At 40.4% G+C, this 25,736-nt stretch overlaps 2 protein-coding genes across 2 annotated transcripts in view; both read left to right on the top strand.

Moving 5' to 3' along the window:
* jam3b (junctional adhesion molecule 3b) overlaps window positions 1-5,094 on the top strand; it is a 51,781-nt gene extending 46,687 nt beyond the window's left edge. The window contains exon 9 of the mRNA XM_085364284.1: window positions 227-5,094. Within this exon, the coding sequence (XP_085220410.1) occupies window positions 227-262 (36 nt within the window). The 3' untranslated portion in view covers window positions 263-5,094. The remainder of the gene's footprint in view (window positions 1-226) is intronic.
* A 5,396-nt stretch (window positions 5,095-10,490) lies between these two features.
* On the top strand, window positions 10,491-21,105 carry LOC146623768 (vacuolar protein sorting-associated protein 26B-like). Its single transcript, XM_085363354.1, has 6 exons — window positions 10,491-10,845; window positions 14,084-14,240; window positions 15,508-15,672; window positions 15,759-15,934; window positions 16,031-16,173; window positions 18,738-21,105. Exons 1-6 carry the CDS (start codon window positions 10,623-10,625, stop codon window positions 18,873-18,875), a joined length of 1,002 nt encoding a protein of 333 aa, XP_085219480.1. The 5' UTR covers window positions 10,491-10,622; the 3' UTR covers window positions 18,876-21,105.
* Window positions 21,106-25,736: the final 4,631 nt, after the last annotated feature.

Raw genomic sequence — 25,736 nt, 5'->3', positions numbered from 1 at the left:
TCACTTAAATTCCCCTCAGCTGGCAGAATGTTGTTTTTCTATTATGCAGCACTAGAAAGGTCCAAAAAATCTCAACTGTTAAGCGAACTTGCAGAAAGCCTGGACATTACGATTTGTGCCAAATAGACAAGCAAACACACTGAGAGGAGAAGCGTGGAAAGAATGGCGCTCTGGCGCCGTGTGATAATGTAATAACGATGAGTTGTTTCCTGCGTGTTGTCTGCAGGGGGATTTCCGACACAAGTCATCGTTTGTGATCTGAAAAAGACGACGGGGGCTGTTGTGCTGAGTGAAAGCTGTGACACATGGGTCTGCCCTCCACACTGTCCGACCACGGAGCTGCCGCAGTTCGTGCACCGAGCTCTCAGCATGCCTGAAATCCAATTACACAAGCTTGCCAAATGTGGTGGGATTTCATATGACAATAATGTGTAAAAAAAAAAAAAAAATAGTATGCGCATAGGGACTGAGATTCATTTAACTTTATTATCTTCAACCGAGTTCTTTTGCTAAATTCTGGCGTTCTTCAGTTACAGTGATTGCATGGTTTTAAACTCTAAAGCAGGCGGCGAGCAGGAGTCACGTGTTTGTTGTGTCCAGTAGAACAGTCAGTCTATCATGACAGCTCTGTCTGCTGGCAGCATTCAGTTTCAAACCTTTTGTCATTTCTATAACATTTCTTTTCTACTGTTAAAATTTGTCAGACTATTTTTGATGGAATATATTTTAAAATGCCTATATATAAAGGTTTACTTTTTTAAGTATTTGTAAATGACTAACATGTTTTGGGGTTTTTTTGTTTTTGGGGGTGGGATTAAAAGAGATGATGTAACACAAACCCCTTTGCATAAAGTTGTAAGCATTTACACCTTTGCAGATGAAAGAAACAAGTGAAAATTGGCTCGTAGTAGCATATCGGCGGTCTTACATATTGAATTTGTCGGCTGGGATTGTCCAGCTTGTGTCATGACAGACTTCCATGTTGATGTTTGTAGATAGTCTTAGTAAGATGCTTTGAAGAGTGCCAGTCAAATGCTGTGAAACACTGTACACGATCAGTGCTGCGTTTTCTTGATTTTAAGTGTCCTTCTCTGCTCGCTGTTAATCTTGTATATATTGAAGTTGCTGTCGAGTTTAGCTGTCATACATGTGTAGATTTCTTCACTATATTAATCATAGTAATATTAATACAGGGTTTGTATGTTAACCTTCCAGACCCCGAAAGAAGATAGACAAGAATGATTGTGGACTGTTGACAAAGTAAATGGTATTTAAAATAGTTTCTGCTGATAATCAAGACAAAGCTGTTAGCGGGTTATTTAAACTACTAAATCTTCAGCTGGTACTGAAAGTCCCAACAACATGAGGTAGACCACATGCTGGAACAGCGTTTTTTACAGAGTTAACTTCTACACATGGCACAGCTGCTTTGTGTTCCAGCTGTGTGACACAGCCACCGGAGCCAGTGGCTTACTCACAACTGTGTGTTTGATTTCACCAGATGTGCAAAAGCACATTTTAGAAGAGTCCCAGGAGCAACTCTGCGCTTATCAGTCACTCAGCATGGTGATTTAGTATTCAGAATAAAAGACCCTGTTCAGGCTCAAAGCTCTGCGTCTCAGACCTTTCAGCAAGATTTGAAGCCGGGTGGAGAACAGAGCGAAACACATGACACGACGACAGACCTGCATCTGGTTTATTCCTGGGTTTAGCGACTGGATGTTTTAATTGGAGAGAAAAATAAATCTTTCAGGTTTCAGTTGAAGCCTTTTGGTTTTCTGAGCAAAGCTGATGGTGAACAGAACTGAGCTGACAGCAGTGTTACAGTGAGATTCGGCTGTCGGGGGTCTGGAGGGTTAACGCTTGTACTAATTGTAAATAGCTATTTGGTGTTTTTTGTTTGTTTTGTTTTTTCTCTTTCGCAAGATCATGTAAAGTGAAAAAATGTTTTCAAAACTCCCGTTTGAGGCGATATGAAACTCTTTCCATTTGTAGGACTGAAAGAAGGGTAGCATTTTATCAGATCATTCAGAACACGTGAGCAAGAGCTTCTTGAGGCAGTTTTTTAAAAGCATTGAGAACAAACAGTTCTCTCCCTCAGTGTTCGCTCTCTAACCAGACTTTTAAAGGCTGTAACCTTCATGCAGATAAGAAGAATCTCTTGTTCAGCTGTGCTCGAGGTTTTCAACAGAGGAAATGCGGTCAAATGTTAACCAATTATCAGTCGTGGTAGAGACGATCTGCCGGTCATTTGCACATCAACACTGAATCTAACGTGTTCCACTGTGGAAGTGTACTATTAGCCCAAATAAGGTCACAAATGAGTCCTGCTGCAGTTGCACAGTGTGGTGAGAATCAGACATTTCACCTCGTCATTTGTGCATAGTTCATTCCTCTTAAGTGCCTTCAGGCTTCAGACTAGTGCGGTTTCACGTGCACGGTCCCACCTCTAGCTTCTGCCGTGCAGTCACGGCTTCGTGTTTTTCCTTTTCTTTAACCACAAGCGCGGCGTTTGAGAGGAATGATGACACCAAAAGTCTCCACTCCCCTACATATCTGCAAATTTGTAAATGGCTTTTTACATAGATTTGGAGCTGTAGATGCGTTGAAGTGAAAAATAATAGTGCCTCTATATTGTGGGAATTATTTTTAGTAAAGACATGTAGCACTATTAGAAAAAAACAGATTGAAACCCACAGCAGGGCGGTTTCTGTGAGCTCTGGTTTATAATTAGGGGTGGGTTTTTATAATCGATTCATCGATTAAAATCGATTCTGGCTTGGATAACGTAAAATCGATTCATTAAAATCCTGAATCGATTTTTTAATATAAATTTATTTTGTCCGAAATGCCAGAATCTCTGGTGACATCTCACAAAATTTCAAGAACCACCAAACAGTAAATGAGAGCAGGTACAGGGATTCTGCACATAGACTTAAACACACAGCGCGACCCGCGGATCAGAATCAGTTAGATGTCGCCTTTCTCACAGTCGGGGCTGAAAGCCGACAGCTCGCTGATTCTGATCTGTCGGCGGGTCCGCGCTTTGTGTTCACGCCCTTTATGCGCTGATTCTAAAGCTGTTAGTTTGATCTCTCTCCAAACAATATTGACCGAACCAGCAGCAAAAGAAGATCCAAACGCTTCACATAAACATCGTCATGAATTCACTCTTTTACTGTTTTGCTTCCATTGCGATGCGCAGCTCTCTCCCTCTCTCCCTCCCCCCCCCCCCCCCCTCTCTCAAACAGTTTCGCTTTCTTCATTATTCGCTTGCTTGTTACACAAGTCTACTGTTGTTTACAGCGCTGTCGGCCGCTGTTTTTTTCCCTTTTACATTCTTCCGAAAAGAAAACCTCATTTCTGCTGTTCAATACTGAACAAATTTAAACTTTTTAATATTATTCAAAATGCAAAATGCTTAGCCGTGTGTCTAATAAAACCGCTGTAACGTCAGAGGTAATGTTCATTAATTAATGGTTTTCTTTCGTTTTTGATGTACTGCAGAATATTTTTATAAAATCCCAGGCCAGGAAAACCTTCATGTTTTTCTGTGTTTTATCCTCAGCTACTTTGACACAAAGGCATCTGCTGTGATGCTCACACCTTGGATAAAGTCTTGCGAGTGTCAGCTTCCTTTTTATAGATACAAAAATATGTAAATGTTCTGATCTGAATTATAATATTTCTGACTGTCAAAATTTCCCAGATTTAAATCGAATCGAATCGAATTAAATCGAATCGTGGATCGAATCGATTTGGGACCTTGTGAATCGGAATTGAATCGATTCTAGAAATCAGTGACGATACCCAGCCCTATTTATAATGTCTTTATCCAGGTTTTCTAACACTGATTGGTATTTCAAAATAAAATCCCTAAAGAAAATTTGAAAGACCAATTTAGTCAGTACTGACTTTTTTCTTTTTGTTTTGTGTATGTTATTTATTCTTCTCTGTGCTGGCGGGGAAATGTTTCAGGTCTTCACAACACTGTTTAAACCAGGGGTGTCATACTCAGGGTCATAACACCGGCCCGCTGGACATCTTTCACACGTTTCGGACTTTTAAATGTATTTTCATAAATTTTGCAGCTTGTCCTAAGGGTGAAGACCTCTCCCACAGTCTTTCATACTGCATCAAAGTAATAAATAAATAATGAAATGACAGAAAAGTTACTGCTTTTTTCCCACTATCTAAAGTACAAAAGCCTGTATCCATGGTAAAGTAAGTAAAACTGGACATTTTTTTTGTGAATTAACAAAAACTTGCTCTTCTCCAGGACAGTCTGGTCAATGAGCAACCAGAACTTTTTCTGTCATTTTACACATTTGCTTTTTTACAATTTAAGCCCAAAGAGTCATGCTAGCATGTGTTTTTATTATACAGAGCAGCATTTCTTTATCATGTAGTAAAACTGAGACGTGCTGGTGAAATTGCACTTCTTTTTTGTATACTGAGATATTGCAGGGATTAAATGTGCAGCTACACTTATTTACATTTACAGAAAGGGAATTTTTACTAGTCTGGTCCACTTAAGACCAAAGTGTGACCCCTGATGCAAAATGAGTCCGACATCCCGGGTTTAAACATTTACCCTGTACAAAAACGAGGGGGCACAGTTGGTGTCAGGAAACACCAACCTTGTGTAGCGTTAAGAACGGCACCAATCTACAAGAAAGGAAGATGAAATTAAGAGCTGACCCATTCAATGATAAAGGAGCTGGGACTCTGCAAAATGTAAGTGAAGTTTATAATCCAGAGTTCATGGACAGTTAAGCTCACAAACAGCAAAGAAGTCTTGTATCGCATCTTTACACAGGTCTGCACTGACTCGACAGGGAGTCCTGAGCGAGTGTGTCTGCAGGCTGTTTCCAGGCAGTGATGGTGGAGGTTATACTGGCAGGTTCACTCTGTGCTGTCTTTCAGTTTAAGGATGGCTGCGTTCCAGTGATCCAGCTCTGCTGGAAGACTGATATACAGCGTACCTGATCCTCTGATCCAAATGTACACGCAGCAGAATGTCTTTTTGGGGCCTGCTTGGGTTATTTTTTGTTCATTTTAGAACCACTCTATTTGTGATTAATAAAACTCACTTCTAATATCACAAAGGTGTTTTGTGTCTTTTCTATTTATGGTGTGAGTGTAGTGAGGATTCTAGATCTGCACTGCCAGTCTTGTCATTTCACTGCTTGTTCCAATCCTCCTGGCCTATTCCACAGTCCCCCCACTGTTCACAGAAATCCTATTGGTCCATCCAATATCCCACCGACTGCTCTTTGTTGATCTAAAGCCATAATCTATTAGTGGGAGTTAAGCCATTTCCACTTTCCACACTGCAAAAAGCCTTCTTGTTCCTTTCTGGTGACTGTGCCAACTGGCAGCAGGTTCCTGGATAAAGAGCACTAAAATCAATGAGCCCAGAGAGGATAATATATCGTCCTTTGCATCACAGCTACTGAACACTTTTATTTATTTCACAGTAAAATCAATCAGTGCTGGCTTTATCGTCAGGCAGAAGGATGAAAAAATACCTACTTTTAAGAAGGCAGCAAGCCCTGTGTTCAAATTGTGATTAAATGTAGCACACTCAGTTCATTCACTGAACAAAGCACACAACGCTGCTCTGAAAGTCATGCAGCATGTGAGTCAGTGTTACTCCTCTAACAGTTAATAGGATGAAACACATCTGTGGTTAGTTGTACTGGTAACTCTACTGTAATAGTCAACATCCAGCAAATTATGGTGTTAAGTTAGTCTTTCAAAATTCTTAGCAAACACGCAGAGATCTTACTTGGGTCAAATGATGAACGAGGACCACTGAAGCAAATTACAATTGAAGTATGACAAGAAGTACCATGAACCCACAGTGGAAGAAGTGCACGAGGCCGAGGAAATAATTATGAAGGAAAAATCTTTAGTTTTGTTGTGTGTGTGTGTGTGTGTGTGTGTGTGTGAGTGAGTGAGTGAGTGAGTGAGTGATACATTTTAAATATTTAGATAAACCTGAACTCACTAAAACTTGTGAACCTTAAAGTTTGTTCTTAATGTTCTTTGTTAAGACTAAGAAGAACAGCTATAGGTGGCATTTGCTGTGTGCAGCATCAAACTGATGTAAGTGTGTTACTATTAACTGAGAATGGGTTAAGATATTAAAACACTGTTTGTGTGTCCCACATGGTTCTTCCATTAAAAATACAGCTCACAGATAAATGTAGCCATTCTGGTCAGCACGGTGAAACAAAGACAGGTAACTACTAATCATTTCTGACACTTTCACACTAAAACTAATTTAAAAAAAAAAACAAAAAACCCTGAAGTGTCTGGTTTCCTCTGTTTGCCGTCTGTGTGCAGGACACAGTCCACAAAACTCTACTCAACACGTTCCACAAACATGGCTGCTTACAGTTTTATTGTCAGTGGAACAGCAGTTTGATTACATTTCGGGGGTTCATTTATACCAGCAGGAAGATCTGTTCTCAGAACCAGCAGGCTGACCTTTACAGTGTTAAAGGAAAACAGCAACATTTGCCACGGTGTGATTACAACCCAAACAAGTGAGGAGTTCAGAAACACACACACACAGGTTTATGCCTGTTTCGCTTTCTTGTATAATTTGTTCACTTGCATCTTAAATATTTTACAATATTATTCGAGGCGGGCCTCGCTCTCACAGTTGGACTCGATCGCTGGGCTCGGAATAGAAGTTTACCAGCTTTTTTCAACACAGCGAGGTCACAGGTATTCAGACAATGAGACAAACAAAAGGGAAGTCCGCTGAATCTCTCTCATGGGAATCTTGCCACACTGGTCTCTCGGCCACTCTTCGACACAGGCCTTCTGCACAGAGAAGAGGTTGAGTTGCAGAACAGCAGAAGGCAAACTTGAACACTGGGCCAGTACGAGGAGCTGAACCACACTACCAGAGCTAGTGCAATCTGGTGTCAACTGGAGGATTTCTTCAGCCTTAAATAGCAGAGGTGATGAATGACTGCCAGCAGATGTGAAGACTCAACCACCTCCAGGTGCACAAGCCCAGAGGGCGGGGACCCAGTAGGAGTCTTTGGATTCCTGGGCAACAATGGTGATGCCGTTTAGCGTTCACACATTCACATTCATATGTTACCGCCGTTTCCACGCCACATCTTTCTCACACCTTGACCACATATTCAGTTTGCAATGACCACTTTTATTAGGAAAGAGGACTTCTGGCAACCATTCCACAGTTTGAATACGCTGACAGTCAGAGAGTTCATCATAGATTTGAATGCAAATTTAATGCAAGAGCAAATGATTGAAAGAATTACTGACCACAAAAATCTAACAATTTCCAATGCAAGGGGAAAAATGAATAAATAATGAGAGATCCCTTCCTGTGGCCCTATAGTGTGTGGATCCATAACTGCTGTGGAGGAGCCAACATCAACTTAATTTTTACACCTTTATTTGTTATATGATGTTTTATTAAAATAAATGTCAGCTACAGCACAGGTGTTCCTCTGCCCACAGCAGATGCTTTGCCCCTAAACTGGTTAATCTGCCCAGTCTTCACCTCATTTCTCTCTAATATCTTCAAACATTCTGCATTTTCAGGGACTTTTCAGAGGACAGGGCTGCATTCAGTGTATGCAGAGCAGACACCACAGTGAGGGGAAAAAATGATACTTGACAGAGGGAAGTTGGCCATTTAGAAAATATCACAGTAGGATGTGACAGAAGGACACACTGGCAAGATGTGTCCATGTCCAAGCAGGGTCTACAGCTGCACCTCACACTCCCATCGTCACAGAAATAATTGGTTTGAGTCGCACCATGACAGCTAGGAGGCATCAGCTTGTTAAAAGTTTTTAGTCATTTGTCCAAAAAGGAGTTGCACAATTCATGTGATGCTGTTGCAGGACAATTTTAGAAGAAAAATGCTGTCAAAAATGAGTCATTGTTTTAAAAGAACATTTCTATCTCTCAGCCTTAAGGGGGCTGTTTGACTATTTTCATGTTGGATTCTAAAGCTATTCACAAAAAGAGGATCATTTTAATCTGTCTTTGTAAGCCACCAGAACTAATTAGGCAGTTAGCCTCATAATGAGATAAAGCAACACACACACACACACACACACACACACAAAATTTAATAACTGTTCCCACTCACTTCATATCTGAAACACTGCTGTGACTGATGTGTGTGAAGCATGTGGTTCATGTTACCAAAACTACAGGTTGCATAAAACAGCAACACTATGCTGGCTTTTAAAGGTTTTAGAGGATTTCCCACCAAGAGTTCAAATCTGAGAGTGAAAAAGACATGACGTGCCTGCAATGAGGGTGAGGATTTATTTTTCACATGAATATTTTTTTTAAAATGCTAAATAATAGCACAAAACATCAGGAGCTCAATTGCAAAAACCTGAGAATTTAGGAGGGCTCTCAGGTTTATCTGTCCTGCTGTGGTTAAACCTTGCCCTCTAGCAGTGCCATTAGAGAACCGGGTCCAGGGAAATCCTGGAGCCAGTTTTCCCTTTTCCCCCACTCATTGGAGAGACCGAGTGAACGACAAAATTTAAACAGACTGCAAAAGATTTGTGTTTGTGGATTTATTGTTACTGCAGTCATTCCAGACACCACAATGAGCTTAGTTTGCATAAGGATGTTACAAATTGTGCACTCCTGACCTCTAGTGCTTAAAACTGGTACAACATGCAGTCAATATGAGTCAAAAGCAGAGGGGATTAAAAACGAATGGAAATGCATCATCATTATACTTACACAAGTCGATTTAGTACATTTCTAAACGTAGTTTCTATACAGTAAGTTTTTTCTAAGCTCCAATACTGTTTCATTCAGGCCAGGGCTGTACCAGTCCAACCTCTTCCTATTCTGATATGAGACAGATACCTTGGCAACAGTGAATCTACCAAAATTGAGAAGTGATGCAATTCATTGTTAAATTAATCTTGCTCTTTGGATAAAAATACAAACCATTCTTTTATTTGTAAGAATTAGGCGAGACACATTTCCTCACACTGGAAATAAAATTTAGCAAACAAATCCAAGGAAAAAATATAGACCTACTGAATCGTGGTGCAGTTACATTAGATTCTCCTTCGTCTGCTTTGGTGGTTAGATCCCTGACTCTTCCTTTCAAAGTATCTTTGTGTACTCCCGAGTTGCTCACAATGCAATTTTGTCTCCCAATTTCTCCCAACAGAGTGCTTGGCATAGATAAACTCTGTATGAGAGTGTGTTAATGGGTGAATGTGACTTGCAGTACAAATTTCTCTCAGTGCTAAACTGAGTAGAAAGGTGTTATATGAGTACCAGTATACCCAGTATACCAGTAATACCCCTCCAAACTGTAACCCTTCTATAGCTAACACAGCTACTGCATTGTAGTTGAGGCATGGAGTCATAAACACAGACCATCAGAACTGAACCAAACACTCTCTACCAATTGACTTGGCTGTTTGAGTCATGATCCCTTTCACAGATTGCATCACTAACACAAAAAGTGAGGGACTCAAATGATTCCATATGAAACCAGATCTTAAAAGCAGAGAAAGTTGAGGCTTGCAGGAACACAAACAGGCGTGGGAAATAATTAAAAAAGCAGCGAGAAACTTTAAGACTAACATATTAAAAACACATTTAAAAGATGCATCTCATATTTAGAATGTTTAATGTTAAAGTTCATGACAGTACAATTAGAAAAAGAAAATTTTTTTTGGAAAACAAAGTAAACTTCTGATCAAACTCTTTTCTCACTTTCTCACACTTACTAAAAATGTAAACAAATTTTGTTAAAAAATGTAGATGAATAGTACAAATGTACTATATCCACATAAACAAAAACATAATTATACTCAGAATAATACCAAGTATATTAAGAAGCGGGCAGCACACACAGCCTCACAGCACGAAGTACCCCAGTATCATCATCAAGTACCCCATCATCCAGCCATGGCGTTTCTGTGAGTTGTTTGCTTGTTCTCCTCGTGTCTTCGTGAGTTTCTCCCACAGTCCGGTTAATCTGAATGACATAGGTGTGGCAATGTTAGCCAGCAGATTGGTGACCTGTCCAGAGTGTACCCTGCCTCTTGCCCTACGGTCGCTGGGACAGCCTCAGCCTCCAAAAGAACATCTTGGTCAATCATAATTTGAAGGCCATTAAATTGTGTTTAAATTGGACATTCCAACACCTGTAAGACTTTACTCGGGGCAGTAGCAACTCAAGGAGGCCAGGAGTTGTGGCTTCTTCCGCCTGTTGATACTGCGCCTGAAAGGTGCAGAGGTGGGGTGAAGGGGAGGGTTACCATTGTTTGAAAAGTTGGCATTCAGCGAAATATTGCTCGTTATAATTTTTCATTTTAGCACCGAGAGTACAATTTGTCAAAAAAATTCATGAACAGAGAAACGAAACAAACTACAAAGAATACAATTTCCTTCACGTGACTGTAGACGCATGCGTAGTCAGGCGGTTGTAACTCAAAATATGCAATAATCTGGGAAGCAGCTCGCGCTGGACTCCTCGCGGCAAACCGAGAACAAACTACAGTGTGTTCTTTCATTAGGAAGACAGCGCATTTCCAGCGGGATCCGGCCACAGGGCTTCGCTTGACTAACGAGCAGCAATGAGCTTTTTTGGTTTTGGTCAGAGTGCGGACATAGATATAGTTCTGAATGACGCCGAAACGAGAAAGAAAGCTGAGCACAGAAGCGAAGACGGCAGGAAAGACAAATATTTCCTTTTCTACGACGGGGAAACTGTTTCCGGAAAAGTCAACGTTACACTCAAATACCCGGGAAAGAGGCTGGAGCATAATGGCATCAAAATCGAGTTTATCGGCCAGATAGGTGAGCAGCTGCTAGGCCTGAATTCCACATTCAGCCCCAGACAGAAGTAGCCAAAGTGTGACAGGAAATACTGGGTAGCTAGCTACATGTACTGACGACTATCAGCATGGTGTATTTTACAGCTTTAATGTGTAAAAAGTGACAAGAAACGCATTTAAAGTTCGGCCGTACTGCAGTAACAAGTGTCTATTTGAAGTGTCGGGTCTCGTGACAGATGTGGGCGCGAGCGACGTCAGCTGACTCGTCAGCCATTGGAGAGCCGTTACGTCTCAGTGACCTTTGGCCCTTCTTTTAAACATCTTCTGTAACGTACACTTTTTGTTAAGTCGCACTTTCGGTGCCTAGATTATCACATGTAAGTAAGAACTGAAGTATTAGGTGATTGTCACTTTTACTTTTGTTCAATCAAAGATGGCAGCCTGAGAGCTGAGAGTTTCAAGGAAACTGCTTAAAGGCGTTTCTGACGGTGCGGCGAACTGTGTATTGTTGTGTCTGTGTGTTTAAAACAGTGTTTATCAGATGATACCGTTTAAGTGACCTGGAAGTGTCTCTGTGGCGGCCATGATAAACGCTGTGATCAGTGCCATCCCATAATTCATAGTCGGAGGCCGTCAGACAGGATGGTCTACTAACTAGGCTATATTTATATACAAAAGCCCAGCCAGTTCACTAAAGCAATCACCACATTAATGCTAAGTACCACAAATTAGCAGCTAAAAAACCAGCAGACCCAGCAAAGGAGAGTATGATGTAGGGCTCACCTCTAACCATTCAGCATGTGAAATCAGTGAAGAGTTTAGGACAGCCAAAGTTTGGCTTTGCAGTCACCGCTTTAAGCCCTTCACCCAATGTGCCAATTATGCATTTATTCTTCCTCTCTCTTATTCCAAATAAAACTCATCTAAGAATGCATCACAACCGGAAGAGGCATAATTCTTCAGTGTTAGATTTAATGTTTAAATTACAGGCTGCAAATGTAATATTCGCCTCCTGAAATTATATATGCCATAGGACCAGCTGCAAAAATACCGCTGTCCACAACTTTCAGTTACAAAACTGACACCATGCCTCTTTAGCAAATCCCAGCAGTTGCATTTTAATGTTAAATAAGGGTTTATGCTGCCACAGACTGTTATTAGAATTGGCCCTATATGTACCTTCTTTAAAACATCAGCTTTTGTAATGGTTATTTTACTCAGGTGGTTCCCTTTTACAACCGGTATAAAATAACCGGGTAACGCACAGCAGGGTGAAGTAAGTGTTGTATTCCATGGTTCTGCACATTGTAGTTTCAACCCTGCAGATATCCAGTCTTACACTGGATATTTTTTTTACTCTCTCTCAGACAAACTCAAACAGATTTCTCTGACATTTCTTATATATAGTTACATATTTGTTTGTTTACACTCTATCCAAGCTGGTTGTTGTTTGTTGCACTCTAGAAACATGCAGTGTATATATAGAGGTTTAGGACCAGAATACACTGCTGTATTTTTTCGTTTCTGTAGGTAATGTCTACGTTATTTAAGCAAAACAGAGCCAAATCATATTCCACAGATCACAACTCCTAATTGTGCATTGAAAGAATCTGGGTGCTAAACTGGCCTGCCCACAGTACAAACCTGTCACCTGTTGGAAACTTCAAACACATTCTGAAACATGAACATGACAAACAGTGTCCTGCACTTTTAAGCAGCTGCAATGCTTTAACAAGCAAGAATGAGAAATAGGGCTGCCACGATTTGTCGACTATCAAAATCGTCGACGACTGATTTAATAGTCGACGCGTCGTTTGAAGCTTTGTAAGATCACAAAAGACGCAGGAATAAGTGGCAGGATTTAAGAGTGTAATAACGGACTGAAACAGAAGATGGCAGCACTGCATGTACAAGGATGTCAGCTACCGTTAAACCCCGAAGAAGAAGAAGAAGAAGAAGCAGCTGTGTCCCAGAATTCATAGCGCGGCCCAGCGCAGTTTCCAACAATGGCGGCAGCTAGTTAGTTTTAATGTTACTCTTATTATTCTTTCTGGGTCACAAAATAAACATTTAACATATTTTCAGGCGAGAATGTAGCTGTGTAAACCTCAAATATCTGCTCAGTTTATCAGGACACCACATATTTTCAAAAGCGCTCCAACGTTTTCGGAGACGTCTGTTACCCACTAGCTCGTTAGCGAGCCGGGGGCTAGGCTCACTAGCGCCGTGAGAACACCGGACTCCCCGCAAATCGTTTTCAAACCCACCGCCGTCTTTCGCTACTCAGGTTAAATATATATGAGTCACTTAGATAACTTAAAATGTTATTGTTTGGCTTTTTTTTTTAGTATTTTATTTGTTCCTGAGTAAATCAGTTTGTCTGAGATTAAAGTTCTAGTTTTTACACAGCTGAATAAACGTCAAGCAGACAACTGATTATCAGAAGTGTGAGATGCTCCAGAATATACTCCAGTGTCCTGTTATATTTTAGATAGCAAGGAGTTTATTAAACTTCACCGAAACAATCTGCAAATTTCATTAAAATTTAATAAACTATCTTGTCTTTATTTTTAGTTAGCACAGACCTTAAACACTTAAAGCTGTAAGCTAATGATAGTTATATAAGAGCAGATGCTGCTGGTGCAATAAGCTGTAGTTTTACGTCCAATGGATGATGATCTGATTAGTCGACTAATCGCAAAAATAATCGGTGACTAGTCGACTATCAAAATAATCGTTTGTGGCAGCCCTAATGAGAAAGCATTTTGGCCTACAGCATTCACGCTCCTTAGTTCCCAAACCTCTACAGTTGTTAAAAGAGGAAGTGATGCAACAAACACAGGCCTGCACAAACTGTTTCAAATGTGCTACTCACGCTAAAAACAAACTTAGAATAAATTTTTTCAAATAACAGTGTTGCTTAGTTTAAACATCATACTGTCAGTCTTTTTTTCAGTTGGTTAAAATGATTAGCATTTTTCATTTGCATGTTAAAGTATCTCAGTTGATTTTGAAATAGTTGTGAGCAGATAGGAAATGGAAAGCAAACAGTAATAATTATAAAGTATGTAAATTCATTTCTGACCAGTCATTTCACTGAAATTCAGCTTGCACCATGTAGTCAGTGTGTCAGCACAGTGGGAGAAGTGGTCACTGTGAGGACTGTCAGTACACAATTGTCTTTGCAGTTCCTCAGATAAAAGAGTTTAAAATGACTTCAGCGATGGGCAATGTGTGACACTGTTAATTTGTGTTTCCAGAAATGTACTATGACAGGGGGAATCATCACGAGTTTGTGTCTCTGGTGAAAGACTTGGCTCGACCAGGGGAGCTCACACAGTCACAGACGTTTGACTTTGAGTTCACACATGTGGAGAAACCCTATGAATCATACACTGGTCAGAACGTCAAGTTACGGTAAGTTCTGCTCTGTCCTCTGCAAGTGGAATCGTTAATGGCTTGTTCCATGTTTTTGATGGCGTGCTATAACGCTGGACATTCCTTAACCTTTGTGCAGTTGAGGTGTTACCCTGTATTTCATTCGTATATGCTAAGCTATACATCTTCAATTTCCTGCTTCATATTTAGGAGTGAGAATGCTATAAATTTTCTCATCTTTGTTTTTTGTTTTTTAAAAAATGCTCTCTGTCAAGAGAGCCTAATGTCTTCTGTTCACTACCGAAGAAAATTTAAGCTTTTTGAAATTATGCCAAATTACAAAACGCTTAGATTTATCTCTAATAAAAACCTCTGTAACTTTGCTTTGCTTTACTTCAGCAGCATCAGATATATGTTGATTCATGGTTTTCTTATCTGCTATAAAAAGCCAGGCCAGGAAAATTGCCTTCATGTTTTTCTGTTTTATCTTCAGTTACTTTGACACAAAGGCATCTGCTGTGATGCTCACACCTCTGATGAAGTCTGACAAGTGTCAGTACTGATAAATGATTACAATAATAATATTTCTGACTATCTGAGTCAAAATTGAATTAAATTAAATCAAATCGAGACCTTGTGAATCAGAATTGAATCCGTTATAGAAATCAGTGACTATACCCAGCCCTACTTTCAAGCACCGGGAAGGTCCACTTTTAAGTCTTTAGTTGAGCTTTTTCGTCATCACTATCTTGCTGTTTTGAAACTAGATGTTTTGAGTAAGTGGTGCTCCTGACTAAGAAATTGAGAGACAGTGTGTACTCATGAAGATCTTCAAGTGGCTTCTTTTTCCCATTAAATTTGCATGTGAGGTTTTCAAACTAGTTCAAAGATATCTTTGAAGTTTCTTTGTAAGATTACTTCATGACATGCAAAACCATAACAATACTTGCTGTTACCTCTTCAACAACGTTGGTGGTAAAGAAAAGCATCTTCAGGTGCTCTGGTCCAACCCCAGCTTGCTTTACTAAACGTCAGTTACAAAGAACTACTTAAAATATGATCTGAAATGCAGATAAACTGCTACATTAGTTTGCCTTCACTTGTAAAAGTTGTGTGTTTCTTGTACACTTTGGTGTTCTCTGTTGTAGCAATACCTGCAGCATGCAACAGTGCATCTAAAGAGGGGCATGCTGTGCACACAGAGATGAAAATCTGTGTACTGGTCAGTGCAACCTCACATGCTGCTTACTGGCTGTTAGTGACATGCTCCTCTCTTGTATCCAAATGTTTTTGCATTTGCTTCCAGCTACTTTCTCAGGGCGACAGTAGGCCGGAGACTCAACGACATCAGCAAAGAGTTGGATCTTGTGGTTCACACACTCAGCACCTACCCCGAGCTGAACTCCTCCATCAAGATGGAAGTTGGCATTGAGGACTGTCTACACATAGAGTTTGAGTACAATAAGTCCAAGTATGATTTTCTTTTTTCTTTGCAATCAGAAATTGAAATGATCAAAGCAAGAGAGAATATTAACAGATTCCATCATCTGCTTGCAGGTATCACCTAAAAGATGTTATTGTAGGGAAGATTTACTTCCTCCTAGTGAGGATTAAGATCAGACATATGGAGATTGACATCATCAAGCGGGAGACAACTGGCACAGGCCCTAACGTCTACCATGAGAACGACACCATAGCAAAGTATGAAATAATGGATGGTGCCCCCGTCAGAGGTGAGGTCAGAGGCCTTTTATGGTCTGTGGTTCTGCTGCTTGTTGCAGCAGATCTCATTTGTTGCAAACTAAACCTGATTTTGTCTTGTGCTACAGGAGAGTCCATCCCCATCAGGCTGTTTCTGGCAGGCTATGAGTTGACCCCCACAATGAGGGACATTAACAAGAAGTTTTCTGTGCGGTACTACCTTAATCTGGTCCTCATAGATGAAGAGGAAAGACGCTATTTCAAACAGCAGGTACACAGACAGTGAGATCACACAAGATCTGTAGTTCTTCTGCTCACTCACACAGGTGACTGTTAATGACGTTCCAGCTGCTGTGGTTCAAGCAGTTTCGAGTACTGTGTCGTTCTTGGAGCTCTACTTTGTGTTTAGTCATAGTATCTAGGAATATGACCACTTTAGACATAGTAAAGAAAATGTGTACTCTAGAAATATCGTACTATAGATCTATAATGACTTTGTGTCTCTGGACGAGCTTTCTGCGGTTTGGGAAAAAGAACCCTTGGCGGGTGAGGGTTACAGGCAGGCAGCAAGTTCATGGGCTGAAAACTGAAGCCAGTCCAGAAATGCAGTTTCTGTACAGGGAGTGCAGAATTATTAGGCAAGTTGTATTTTTGAGGAATAATTTTATTATTGAACAACAACCATGTTCTCAATGAACCCAAAAACTCATTAATATCAAAGCTGAATGTTTTTGGAAGTAGTTTTTAGTTTGTTTTTAGTTTTAGCTATTTTAGGGGGATATCTGTGTGTGCAGGTGACTATTACTGTGCATAATTATTAGGAAACTTAACAAAAAACAAATATATACCCATTTCAATTATTTATTTTTACCAGTGAAACCAATATAACATCTCCACATTCACAAATATACATTTCTGACATTCAAAAACAAATCAGCGACCAATATAGCCACCTTTCTTTGCAAGGACACTCAAAAGCCTGCCATCCATGGATTCTGTCAGTGTTTTGATCTGTTCACCATCAACATTGCGTGCAGCAGCAACCACAGCCTCCCAGACACTGTTCAGAGAGGTGTACTGTTTTCCCTCCTTGTAAATCTCACATTTGATGATGGACCACAGGTTCTCAATGGGGTTCAGATCAGGTGAACAAGGAGGCCATGTCATTAGTTTTTCTTCTTTTATACCCTTTCTTGCCAGCCACGCTGTGGAGTACTTGGATGCGTGTGATGGAGCATTGTCCTGCATGAAAATCATGTTTTTCTTGAAGGATGCAGACTTCTTCCTGTACCACTGCTTGAAGAAGGTGTCTTCCAGAAACTGGCAGTAGGACTGGGAGTTGAGCTTGACTCCATCCTCAACCCGAAAAGGCCCTACAAGCTCATCTTTGACGATACCAGCCCAAACCAGTACTCCACCTCCACCTTGCTGGCGTCTGAGTCGGACTGGAGCTCTCTGCCCTTTACCAATCCAGCCACGGGCCCATCCATCTGGCCCATCAAGACTCACTCTCATTTCATCAGTCCATAAAACCTTAGAAAAACCAGTCTTGAGATATTTCTTGGCCCAGTCTTGACGTTTCAGCTTGTGTGTCTTGTTCAGTGGTGGTCGTCTTTCAGCCTTTCTTACCTTGGCCATGTCTCTGAGTATTGCACACCTTGTGCTTTTGGGCACTCCAGTGATGTTGCAGCTCTGAAATATGGCCAAACTGGTGGCAAGTGGCATCTTGGCAGCTGCACGCTTGACTTTTCTCAGTTCATGGGCAGTTATTTTGCGCCTTGGTTTTTCCACACGCTTCTTGCGACCCTGTTGACCATTTTGAATGAAACGCTTGATTGTTCGATGATCACGCTTCAGAAGCTTTGCAATTTTGAGACTGCTGCATCCCTCTGCAAGATATCTCACTATTTTTGACTTTTCTGAGCCTGTCAAGTCCTTCTTTTGACCCATTTTGCCAAAGGAAAGGACGTTGCCTAATAATTATGCACACCTGATATAGGGTGTTGATGTTATTAGACCACACCCCTTCTCATTACACATCACCTAATATGCTTAATTGGTAGTAGGCTTTCGAGCCTATACAGCTTGGAGTAAGACAACATGCATGAAGAGGATGATGTGGACAAAATACTCATTTGCCTAATAATTCTGCACTCCCTGTATTGCCCAGTTGAAGCAGTTCACAGCTGATCCTCTGATTTTCTTAGTTATTTTTCCTTTTTTTGAGACCAGCAAAACTAAGTGAGCTTTTCTGCACTTTTCCAGGGAGACGTGTACTGTTTCTTTGTTGTTGTCTAATAAGTTAAGAAGAAAACAGAGGAAATGTTTGCATCCATTCATGGCTAAAAAAAAAAGTATAATAGCGGCTTGTGCATAAAAGTTCATAATGACCAAGATGAATAAAAGAAGGAAGCATTTGCACAATGAAAAATGTATGTGCGCTGTTCTGCACTTCTGAAAACACAGTCTCAGTTATCAATCAGTACAAGGACTGGGCTTCTGTCCAATCATGGTCCTGGGACTCTAGCTGGAAAACAAAGCTGATTGGGTGTCAGAGTCTTGGCATCAAGGCCACACGCCCCAATCTGTGTACACAGAGGCACTGAGGAGGGTTAAACATGTGAGAGGAAGAAATGTTTATAACTGAGAATGATTCAATTACTGGTAAATATGAGAGCACATGGGGCAAATAAAAAAAGACTATAATTCTTCTGGCAATCTGAGGATATTTTGCAGTTAGTTAATTGTTAATATTTTGAACTTTTATAGATCTGAGAGTTTACCAACAGTACATCCCCCTCACACCACCATGTATGTTGTTTTAATTTTTTCCAGGAGATCACACTGTGGAGGAAAGGCGACATTGTGAGGAAGAGTATGTCTCATCAAGCCGCCATTGCCTCGCAGCGCTTTGAAGGTACCTCCAATCCAGAGAAGTTCCTCGGCCATAACGCCGAGGAAGACACCGGCTAAAACCCAGCATGTGCTGCAGCGAGCGTCCGAACAGAGACAGCGCACGGACGTCAGTCTGAACTCTTAATGTGAAAATCACTCGTTTGCATCGAGACAAAATGCACTGCAGTGTTTGTCACAGCTGGAGTAGTGTGCTGAGCGTGTGTGCGTGTGTGTGCGTGTGTGTGTGTGCGTGTGTGTGTGTGTGTGTGTGTGTGAGGGTGGGGATGGATAAACCAGAGTCGGACTGTATTTGTTAGCAATTTTCAGCGTTTTCATTTGAACAAACAACCTTGGCGTACCAGCTGGTTCGAGTTTACTACGCTAAGACTGATGGTGTCAGCTAACTTCTCTGTCTCTCAAAACTGCACAAAATTGGCTTGTAAGTACTTAATTGATGCCTTGGCATTTATTGTACACCTCAGTGGGGTGAACTTCACCCATTAGATGCACTTAAATGTCATTTGCAGGTGTGTGTGAATGTAGAATACATGGCACAGAGCCATCTGGAGGTGTATTTCTGACACCGCCTTTCCTTTAAACTACTTACTTTGTGGGAAGATTGATACAGCAGCCATTCGACAAGTTAATGATGACTGGCTAAACAATACATGTGACGGCACGTGTGTGTGTGCTCACAAGAATGTGAAATTTGAACATGAACTCATGTAATGTTTTTCTGCCATGCCCTCTGCTGGAAAGAAACGCTTTTATTTCCATTTTGCATCTTAATTTTACATAAGTCAAGGAAACCAAACAGCAGTCTGAAAAAAACTATAATGGAAGAGACTTATTTTCATACATTCCAGAAACAGGCGTGACTACAGAGTATTCATTTGAACCCAAATCAGTTTGTTTCAGCCAGCACTGAAAACGTTTGATGCTTCAGTAGGTTACAGTATAGTGTCCCTTCCATCTTTTGTTACAGCTGCCAGTCACTGATAGTTTGAAACATCTCTGCCATTTGCACTGTGTGCTTTTCTTTTCTGCTCTCAGCACTGTTTATGAACTTGAGTCAAGAGGAGAAAGTTGGCATCACTTCAGATCTAATAAAGATAGTATTACACCTGCGCTTATTTACAAAGATGCCTGTTAACACAGTATAGACTCCTGAGGATGCTTCTTTGTGCCTATAAGGGTTTGGTGCCAAAATGTCTGCAATACTAGAGAACAGTTGCCACGGTGAGTTGCTGCGCCCTGCGCTCCCACGTTTATCTACCAGTAAATAAATGGGTTTAGTACAAAGGCAGGTTTAGATGATGTGGTGAATGTATACTGAAGGCCTCTCTTTTATATTAAGCACTTAATGACATTTTGAAAATTAACAATCCCAGAACATTTTCTAAATAGAATGAGTTCTTTTGCTTTTACTTTTTAACTGCAGGTCAGGCAGAGTTTATTGGAGTTCTTGTGCCATTATTTGCTTTGCTTTTCTAAACTATGAGAGGACACTAATGAGTACAAAATGAGAAGCACTCGAAGCAAGCCCCTGGATCTTCTTGTCCTTCTGTCTTCTGCTTAACATGTATGTTTCATACTCTCCTAGGCAGTAGGGTCGGGTTTTCGCCATGCTGCTGTTTTGCTCTGGTGATTTGATTGCTGTCACCAGATGGCTTTTTAGATACTGTTGAAATATTAAGACTCGCAGCCTGAATTGTGTTGCTTTAAGCCAGCAAGACATGTTCTAATTCACATGTATAGAAGTTGAGCAAGGGGGGAAAAAAACAGTTAATAAAGCTCTGGTAATATCTGATAAATACGACTGTAGGGACGGTGGTTTGTCACCTTCAAAGTGCAGGAGAGAGTTGAGAGGTGGGGAGATTTCAAAGACATTTAAATTGACAGAAACATGCTGGCAAGTTTCTAATGTTTTCAAAAACACACATTTTGTGCTGAAGGAAATGAATAAATAAAAATATCGGAATTGTTCTTAGCTTAAATGAGCACCTCCATGTATCAAGACAAGCAGGAGACCAGCACCTCCTGGTCTCCTGATAGATAAAAGAAAGCAAGCTTTCCCTTCTCTGGCCTCACTCTTCACCCTGATCAGTCTCAAAGAGCTCCTGCAGTATTTCTCGGCCTCACAGGGCACGCAGTTCATGCTCTGCTCTTTTCATGAATGGCCTGTGATTCTACTTTTTATCAGTACTGGTGAACTCTGACAACAGCGAGAATGTAAAACCAGAATAAACGATGAAATGTACAATATAAATGCACAATGTAAATGCAGCCCCCACCTTCTGTTTATATTCCTGTCATATTTTATCTTGTTTATAAATGTTGATTTTAATCATTTTATATTCCAATTATTCTTTGAAATCAAAGGGATTAAATAACTGAGAAACACGCCTAATGTTTTCGATGCACTTTTTTCTTACGTGAGTAGATTATCTCCGCTCTGAGTGAGACACGTCCTGGTGAACACATCTCTTAGTTACTGTGACTCAGTTTTGTTTTTAAACGGTTCTCTTCCTGGGAGTTTAAAAATGATCAACATTGGGCTCTGTGATATTCTGTATTTCAGTGTTGTCACAAGGGGGCAGGATTGAATCAGGTTTGGTTCTGATTTTATGGTACGCACAGGTGGTGATGATGATGATATCAGGAATAGTTGTGCCATGCTTGGTGGGAAATACGAACGACAAGTTAAAGATTCTGTTCTTAATAAACAACACGGGCTTCATGCTGGTTTTGTTTGCAGGTTCACAGATTCTAAACAGGGGCATGAAAGGGGGTTCAACTCCATCTTATATTAAAAAGATCTTATATTCAGCTTGGTGAACAGTATCATTAAAATTACAATTTCTTATCCTCGAGTACTAAAATACAGCAAGTGTTATACTTATCTTCAAAGACATTACCTCTGTAATGTCTTTGAAGATTTGACTGTAGAAAGATTGGAATGCAGTTTTTGCTTTAAAAATAAAGCAGAAACTTTCATGTCTTGAGATTTTCTGCAGTCTTCAGAAAACTCAAAACTTTCAAATGAGTCATTCATTCAAAGTGAAAGTTTAACAGCAGCTGAAGAGCTTCCGAGGAGAATGATCTGTTGGCATGGTATTATATGATGAATGCACCTTCTTCATGTGCAGAAGAACTGAGTCCTATGTAAAAGAAAACCTTGCTGCTAAAAAAATAAATTTTACTAAATGAATGCAGAGCAATGGTCCTGTGACCTGACGGTTCCTGGGTCACAGAAAACTTCATGCAGGATTATTACACTTTTTGAATAATGGAATATTCAATAAGTGTGAACATTATGAGAATTTGAAGCCATGTTCACGAGACAGATGACTGCCAGTTCTGGATATAAGTAGCCTGAGGCTGTGGCTCAGGAGGTAGAGCAGGTTGCTGGTTCAATCCCTGGCTCCCCCTAGTCTGCATGCCAAATGTCCTTGGGCAAGATTCTAACCCCAAGTTGCTCTTAGATGCATCCATCAGAGTATGAATGTGTGTGGATGTTAGTTAGAAAGCACTTAAAGTATAGAAGAAAGTACTGGTGAGAAAATAGTGTCAAAGTTTTTCTCTGGAAAAGGAATATCAGCCGGAAAAACAGTCCAGATCTCACTCTGACTGAAAACTAATTCTGGAAATGAAAAACAAAGCTCTATGACAAGGTTCCTTTTGGCAAAGCTGGAACCAGCTTGATGAAGAATACAATCATTCAATAGTGAATCCATGGCTCACATAACTCAGGCCATTATAAAAACTTGAGGAGGTTACTTTTTTTGTTTCACAAAACCAGAATCTTCAGCTATAAAATAAAACAGTTTTGCATCATATCTGTGATTCGCTACAAAGTGAACGTCCTCCAAGAATCAACATTCCAAACTTGTGTCTATAAACAGCTTTTTGCCAGATAGTTGTAAAAATTGGTGATGTAAAAACTATAACTATAATGATAATAATAATAAAATTATTACTAATAATACAGATAGTTCTGTAGTTTCAGTCACAGTTCTTTTTCAACGTAGTGATTTAAATCATACTATAAACTTTTTTTACATTTCAAATACTCAGCTACATCATTTATACACAGATTCAGATACCTTTACATTGGTAATGGCATTTTTATTTATATAACACATTTTATTATATATAAAGGGCCACTGAGTGTGGGTAGTTTTGGCCTTGAATTCTGAAGCTGTGCAAGTCATTCTTCAGTTTCGCTCTCAGATGTACGGTACACATGTCATGTGCTGAAATGAAAGGTATGACTTCTGTCATTATAACATATGAGTGGCTTAATTTATACGTGTGCATAACCTTCACATGTGTATTGTAACGGTGTCACTGTGCTCCTCGGGAGAGTGGATAGGTTTGCTGTGCACCTAATGGCTGAGTCATTAAAAGCCACAAAATGTGTGAGTCATCTGTGTAATGTATGCAAAGTCAGTACATCTTGTGCTACAGAGACTGGAGTCACGAATGTGGATGCGCTGGAGTCCTTGTCCAGACTGCTGTTTGACTGGTGGCTTCAGGTCATTTGCTTCACTGCTGGACGTTTCTTCGGGCTGACAGAACTGACAGGAAGGTGTTTGGCTTTTATCCTCAGGCTGAGACAGTCTGTCATCGAAGCCTGCCAGGTGAAAAGCGAACTAAAACTGGCCTGGGATCATCTGTCGAGAGCAAGCAGGTGAGACTGGGTGTCCAGGTTTAGGTTCCTTCTTCCTTACTTTGATCCTCTTTTAGTAGCTCTCTGCAGTGACAAGGTTTTTATAATCACCCTCCATCTTTCCATAGGAAATAGGCCTGATTTGTCAGCCTGTCTAACTGTTCTTCACAAGTACAGCTGAAGTTTATTCTTTAAACTATATATCCCATCCCTGTAAATTCAATTCAATTCCGTTTTATTTATACAGCATCAAATCACAACAACAGTTACTTCAAGATGCTTTATATTGTAAGGTAGACCCTACAATAATACATACAGAGAAAAACCCAACAATCATATGACCCCCGATTAGCAAGCACTTTGGCGACAGTGGGAAGGAAAAACTCCCTTTTAACAGGAAGAAACATCCGGCAGAACCATGCTCAGGGAGGGGCGGGGCCATCTGCGACTGGTTGGGGTGGGAGAAGAAAGACAGGATAAAAGACATGCTGTGGAAGAGAGACAGAGATTAATAAAAAGTATGTAAATCTTTCCTACTAGACCCACACATCTGTCGAACCACTGACACCAAATATGACTAATTTGCTTTATGTCAGTGGACGTTCCAAGACAGGCATTTTGATGTGTGAGTGACTGGATGCTTTGGTGAAACACTGGTCAAAAGCAACTTTTGGTGTAGCCTGTTCTGCTCGAGTTTCTGAATTCTCTTCTGCTGGGAAGCAAAGTACTCTCAGAAGATCACACTTCCTTTTCACAATCTATACTGTGTGTGTGTGTGTGTGTGTGTGTGTGTGTGTGTGTGTGTGTGTGTGTGTGTCTGAAATGGCCCATATCCATCTTACTTTGTACATCTATTACACAAGACCTTTCTCTTTCTTTGAGCTCTCTTGAAATAAACTGTTCAATCTGATCATCTGGACTTCCTGCTTTTGCATCATGGCTGAAAAAAAACCACACACTGAGCAACTGTGGAAGAAATCCTGAGCAAAGTTAAAAGCTGCCCACCCATGTGAGTACTCAGTCAAAGTGCTGAATAACCGTTCAAAAAGTGTGATCATTGCATTTCCATTTATTTGTAGTATCAGGCACCTCGCTGTATTCTCTTTATTTTTTTATTCACCAGTCTGGGCCTTTTCTGCAGGTGGCTATGGTAGCAAAGTCTTTATTTGTGTAGAGTAAAATCAGGGCGGTAGCAACCCAACGTATTATGAATATAATGCAGTGAGCTTTTCTGGCGTTGTGTTGTTTTCACACTTCACATTCCTCACAGTCACAGTCCTCTTTGAGAACGAGCTGCTTTTGTGTTTTTAGGTTGGGATAACCTAAGAAAATATGTATGCATCACTTGCTCACATAAACGATCAGTTATTTTAATTGTAATTTATAAATCCTTGGACTTGAATAGAATATGTGTTTCAGGAAGATTCACGAAGGACTCCAAATGTAACACTTTGTGCATTTTACAAAGCGTGCCACTTTTTTCTTTCTAATGCATTCAATTTTATTTCTATAGTGCTGAATCATAACAACAGTCGCCTAAAAGTGCTTCACAGAAAAACCCCACCAATCAGACGACGACCCCCCCCCCCCAGCAAGTACTCAGTAACAGCTGGAAGGAAAACCTCCCCTTCAACAGGAAGAAACCTCCAGCAGGACCTCTGGAAGAAAGGCTCATATTAATAATTTTCAGGACTATTGATCATCCTCTGAAAGTGTTAACTAAGAGCTTCGTAACCGGAGGCAGTGTTTCATCAGCTGAAACGTTTTCAGATGTATGCAGCTCATCTTTAAAACGTAGAATTTTCTCCACCCATATTTCCTCGAGAGGTTTTGTCTTTTCCCCTGCCACCACTGTAATTAAGAACACGTTCTCGAGGATTTGCCTGGTTAAATGGCAGTTACATTGACTCAGTGCATGCAGTCCACCTTGTGGTACAAATTTGCATGTTATGAAATACTTTTATATTCTCTCTCCTATGCGTTTGTGTGTGCCGGAGAAAATTAAATATATCACAGAAGATTCAATAGTAATGTGAAATATAGTTCTCTGTCATGATTTTGGAGTAACAGAAGACAAGAGTAGGGGAGACCGGGGATAGTTGTAACGTGGGTCAGTTGTAACACTTCCAATTTCTCCAATCAGGGCTAAGTTTCAAATGATGTGATTAATCCTGTGCATGCCCAACTCAGTTGTGCTATCACATGTGAAAAATCAACACATTTTGTCAAACACAAACAATTTAACACGAAAAAAAGTAATTTGTATG

This window comes from Diplotaxodon limnothrissa, linkage group LG10 (assembly GCF_057381915.1).
Source record: "Diplotaxodon limnothrissa isolate DT_005_m linkage group LG10, D_limnothrissa_male_GT1.1, whole genome shotgun sequence".
In the NCBI taxonomy this organism is placed as follows: Eukaryota; Metazoa; Chordata; class Actinopteri; order Cichliformes; family Cichlidae; genus Diplotaxodon; species Diplotaxodon limnothrissa.
This window is presented reverse-complemented; position numbering and strand designations above follow the sequence as displayed.

Coding starts and splice junctions, on each gene's coding strand:
- LOC146623768 (XM_085363354.1), top strand. CDS start 10,623: ATGAGCTTTTTTGGTTTTGGTCAGAGTGCGGACATAGATATAGTTCTG. Junction 10,846..14,083: donor CGAGTTTATCGGCCAGATAG/GTGAGCAGCTGC, acceptor TTGTGTTTCCAG/AAATGTACTATGACAGGGGG. Junction 16,174..18,737: donor GACGCTATTTCAAACAGCAG/GTACACAGACAG, acceptor AATTTTTTCCAG/GAGATCACACTGTGGAGGAA.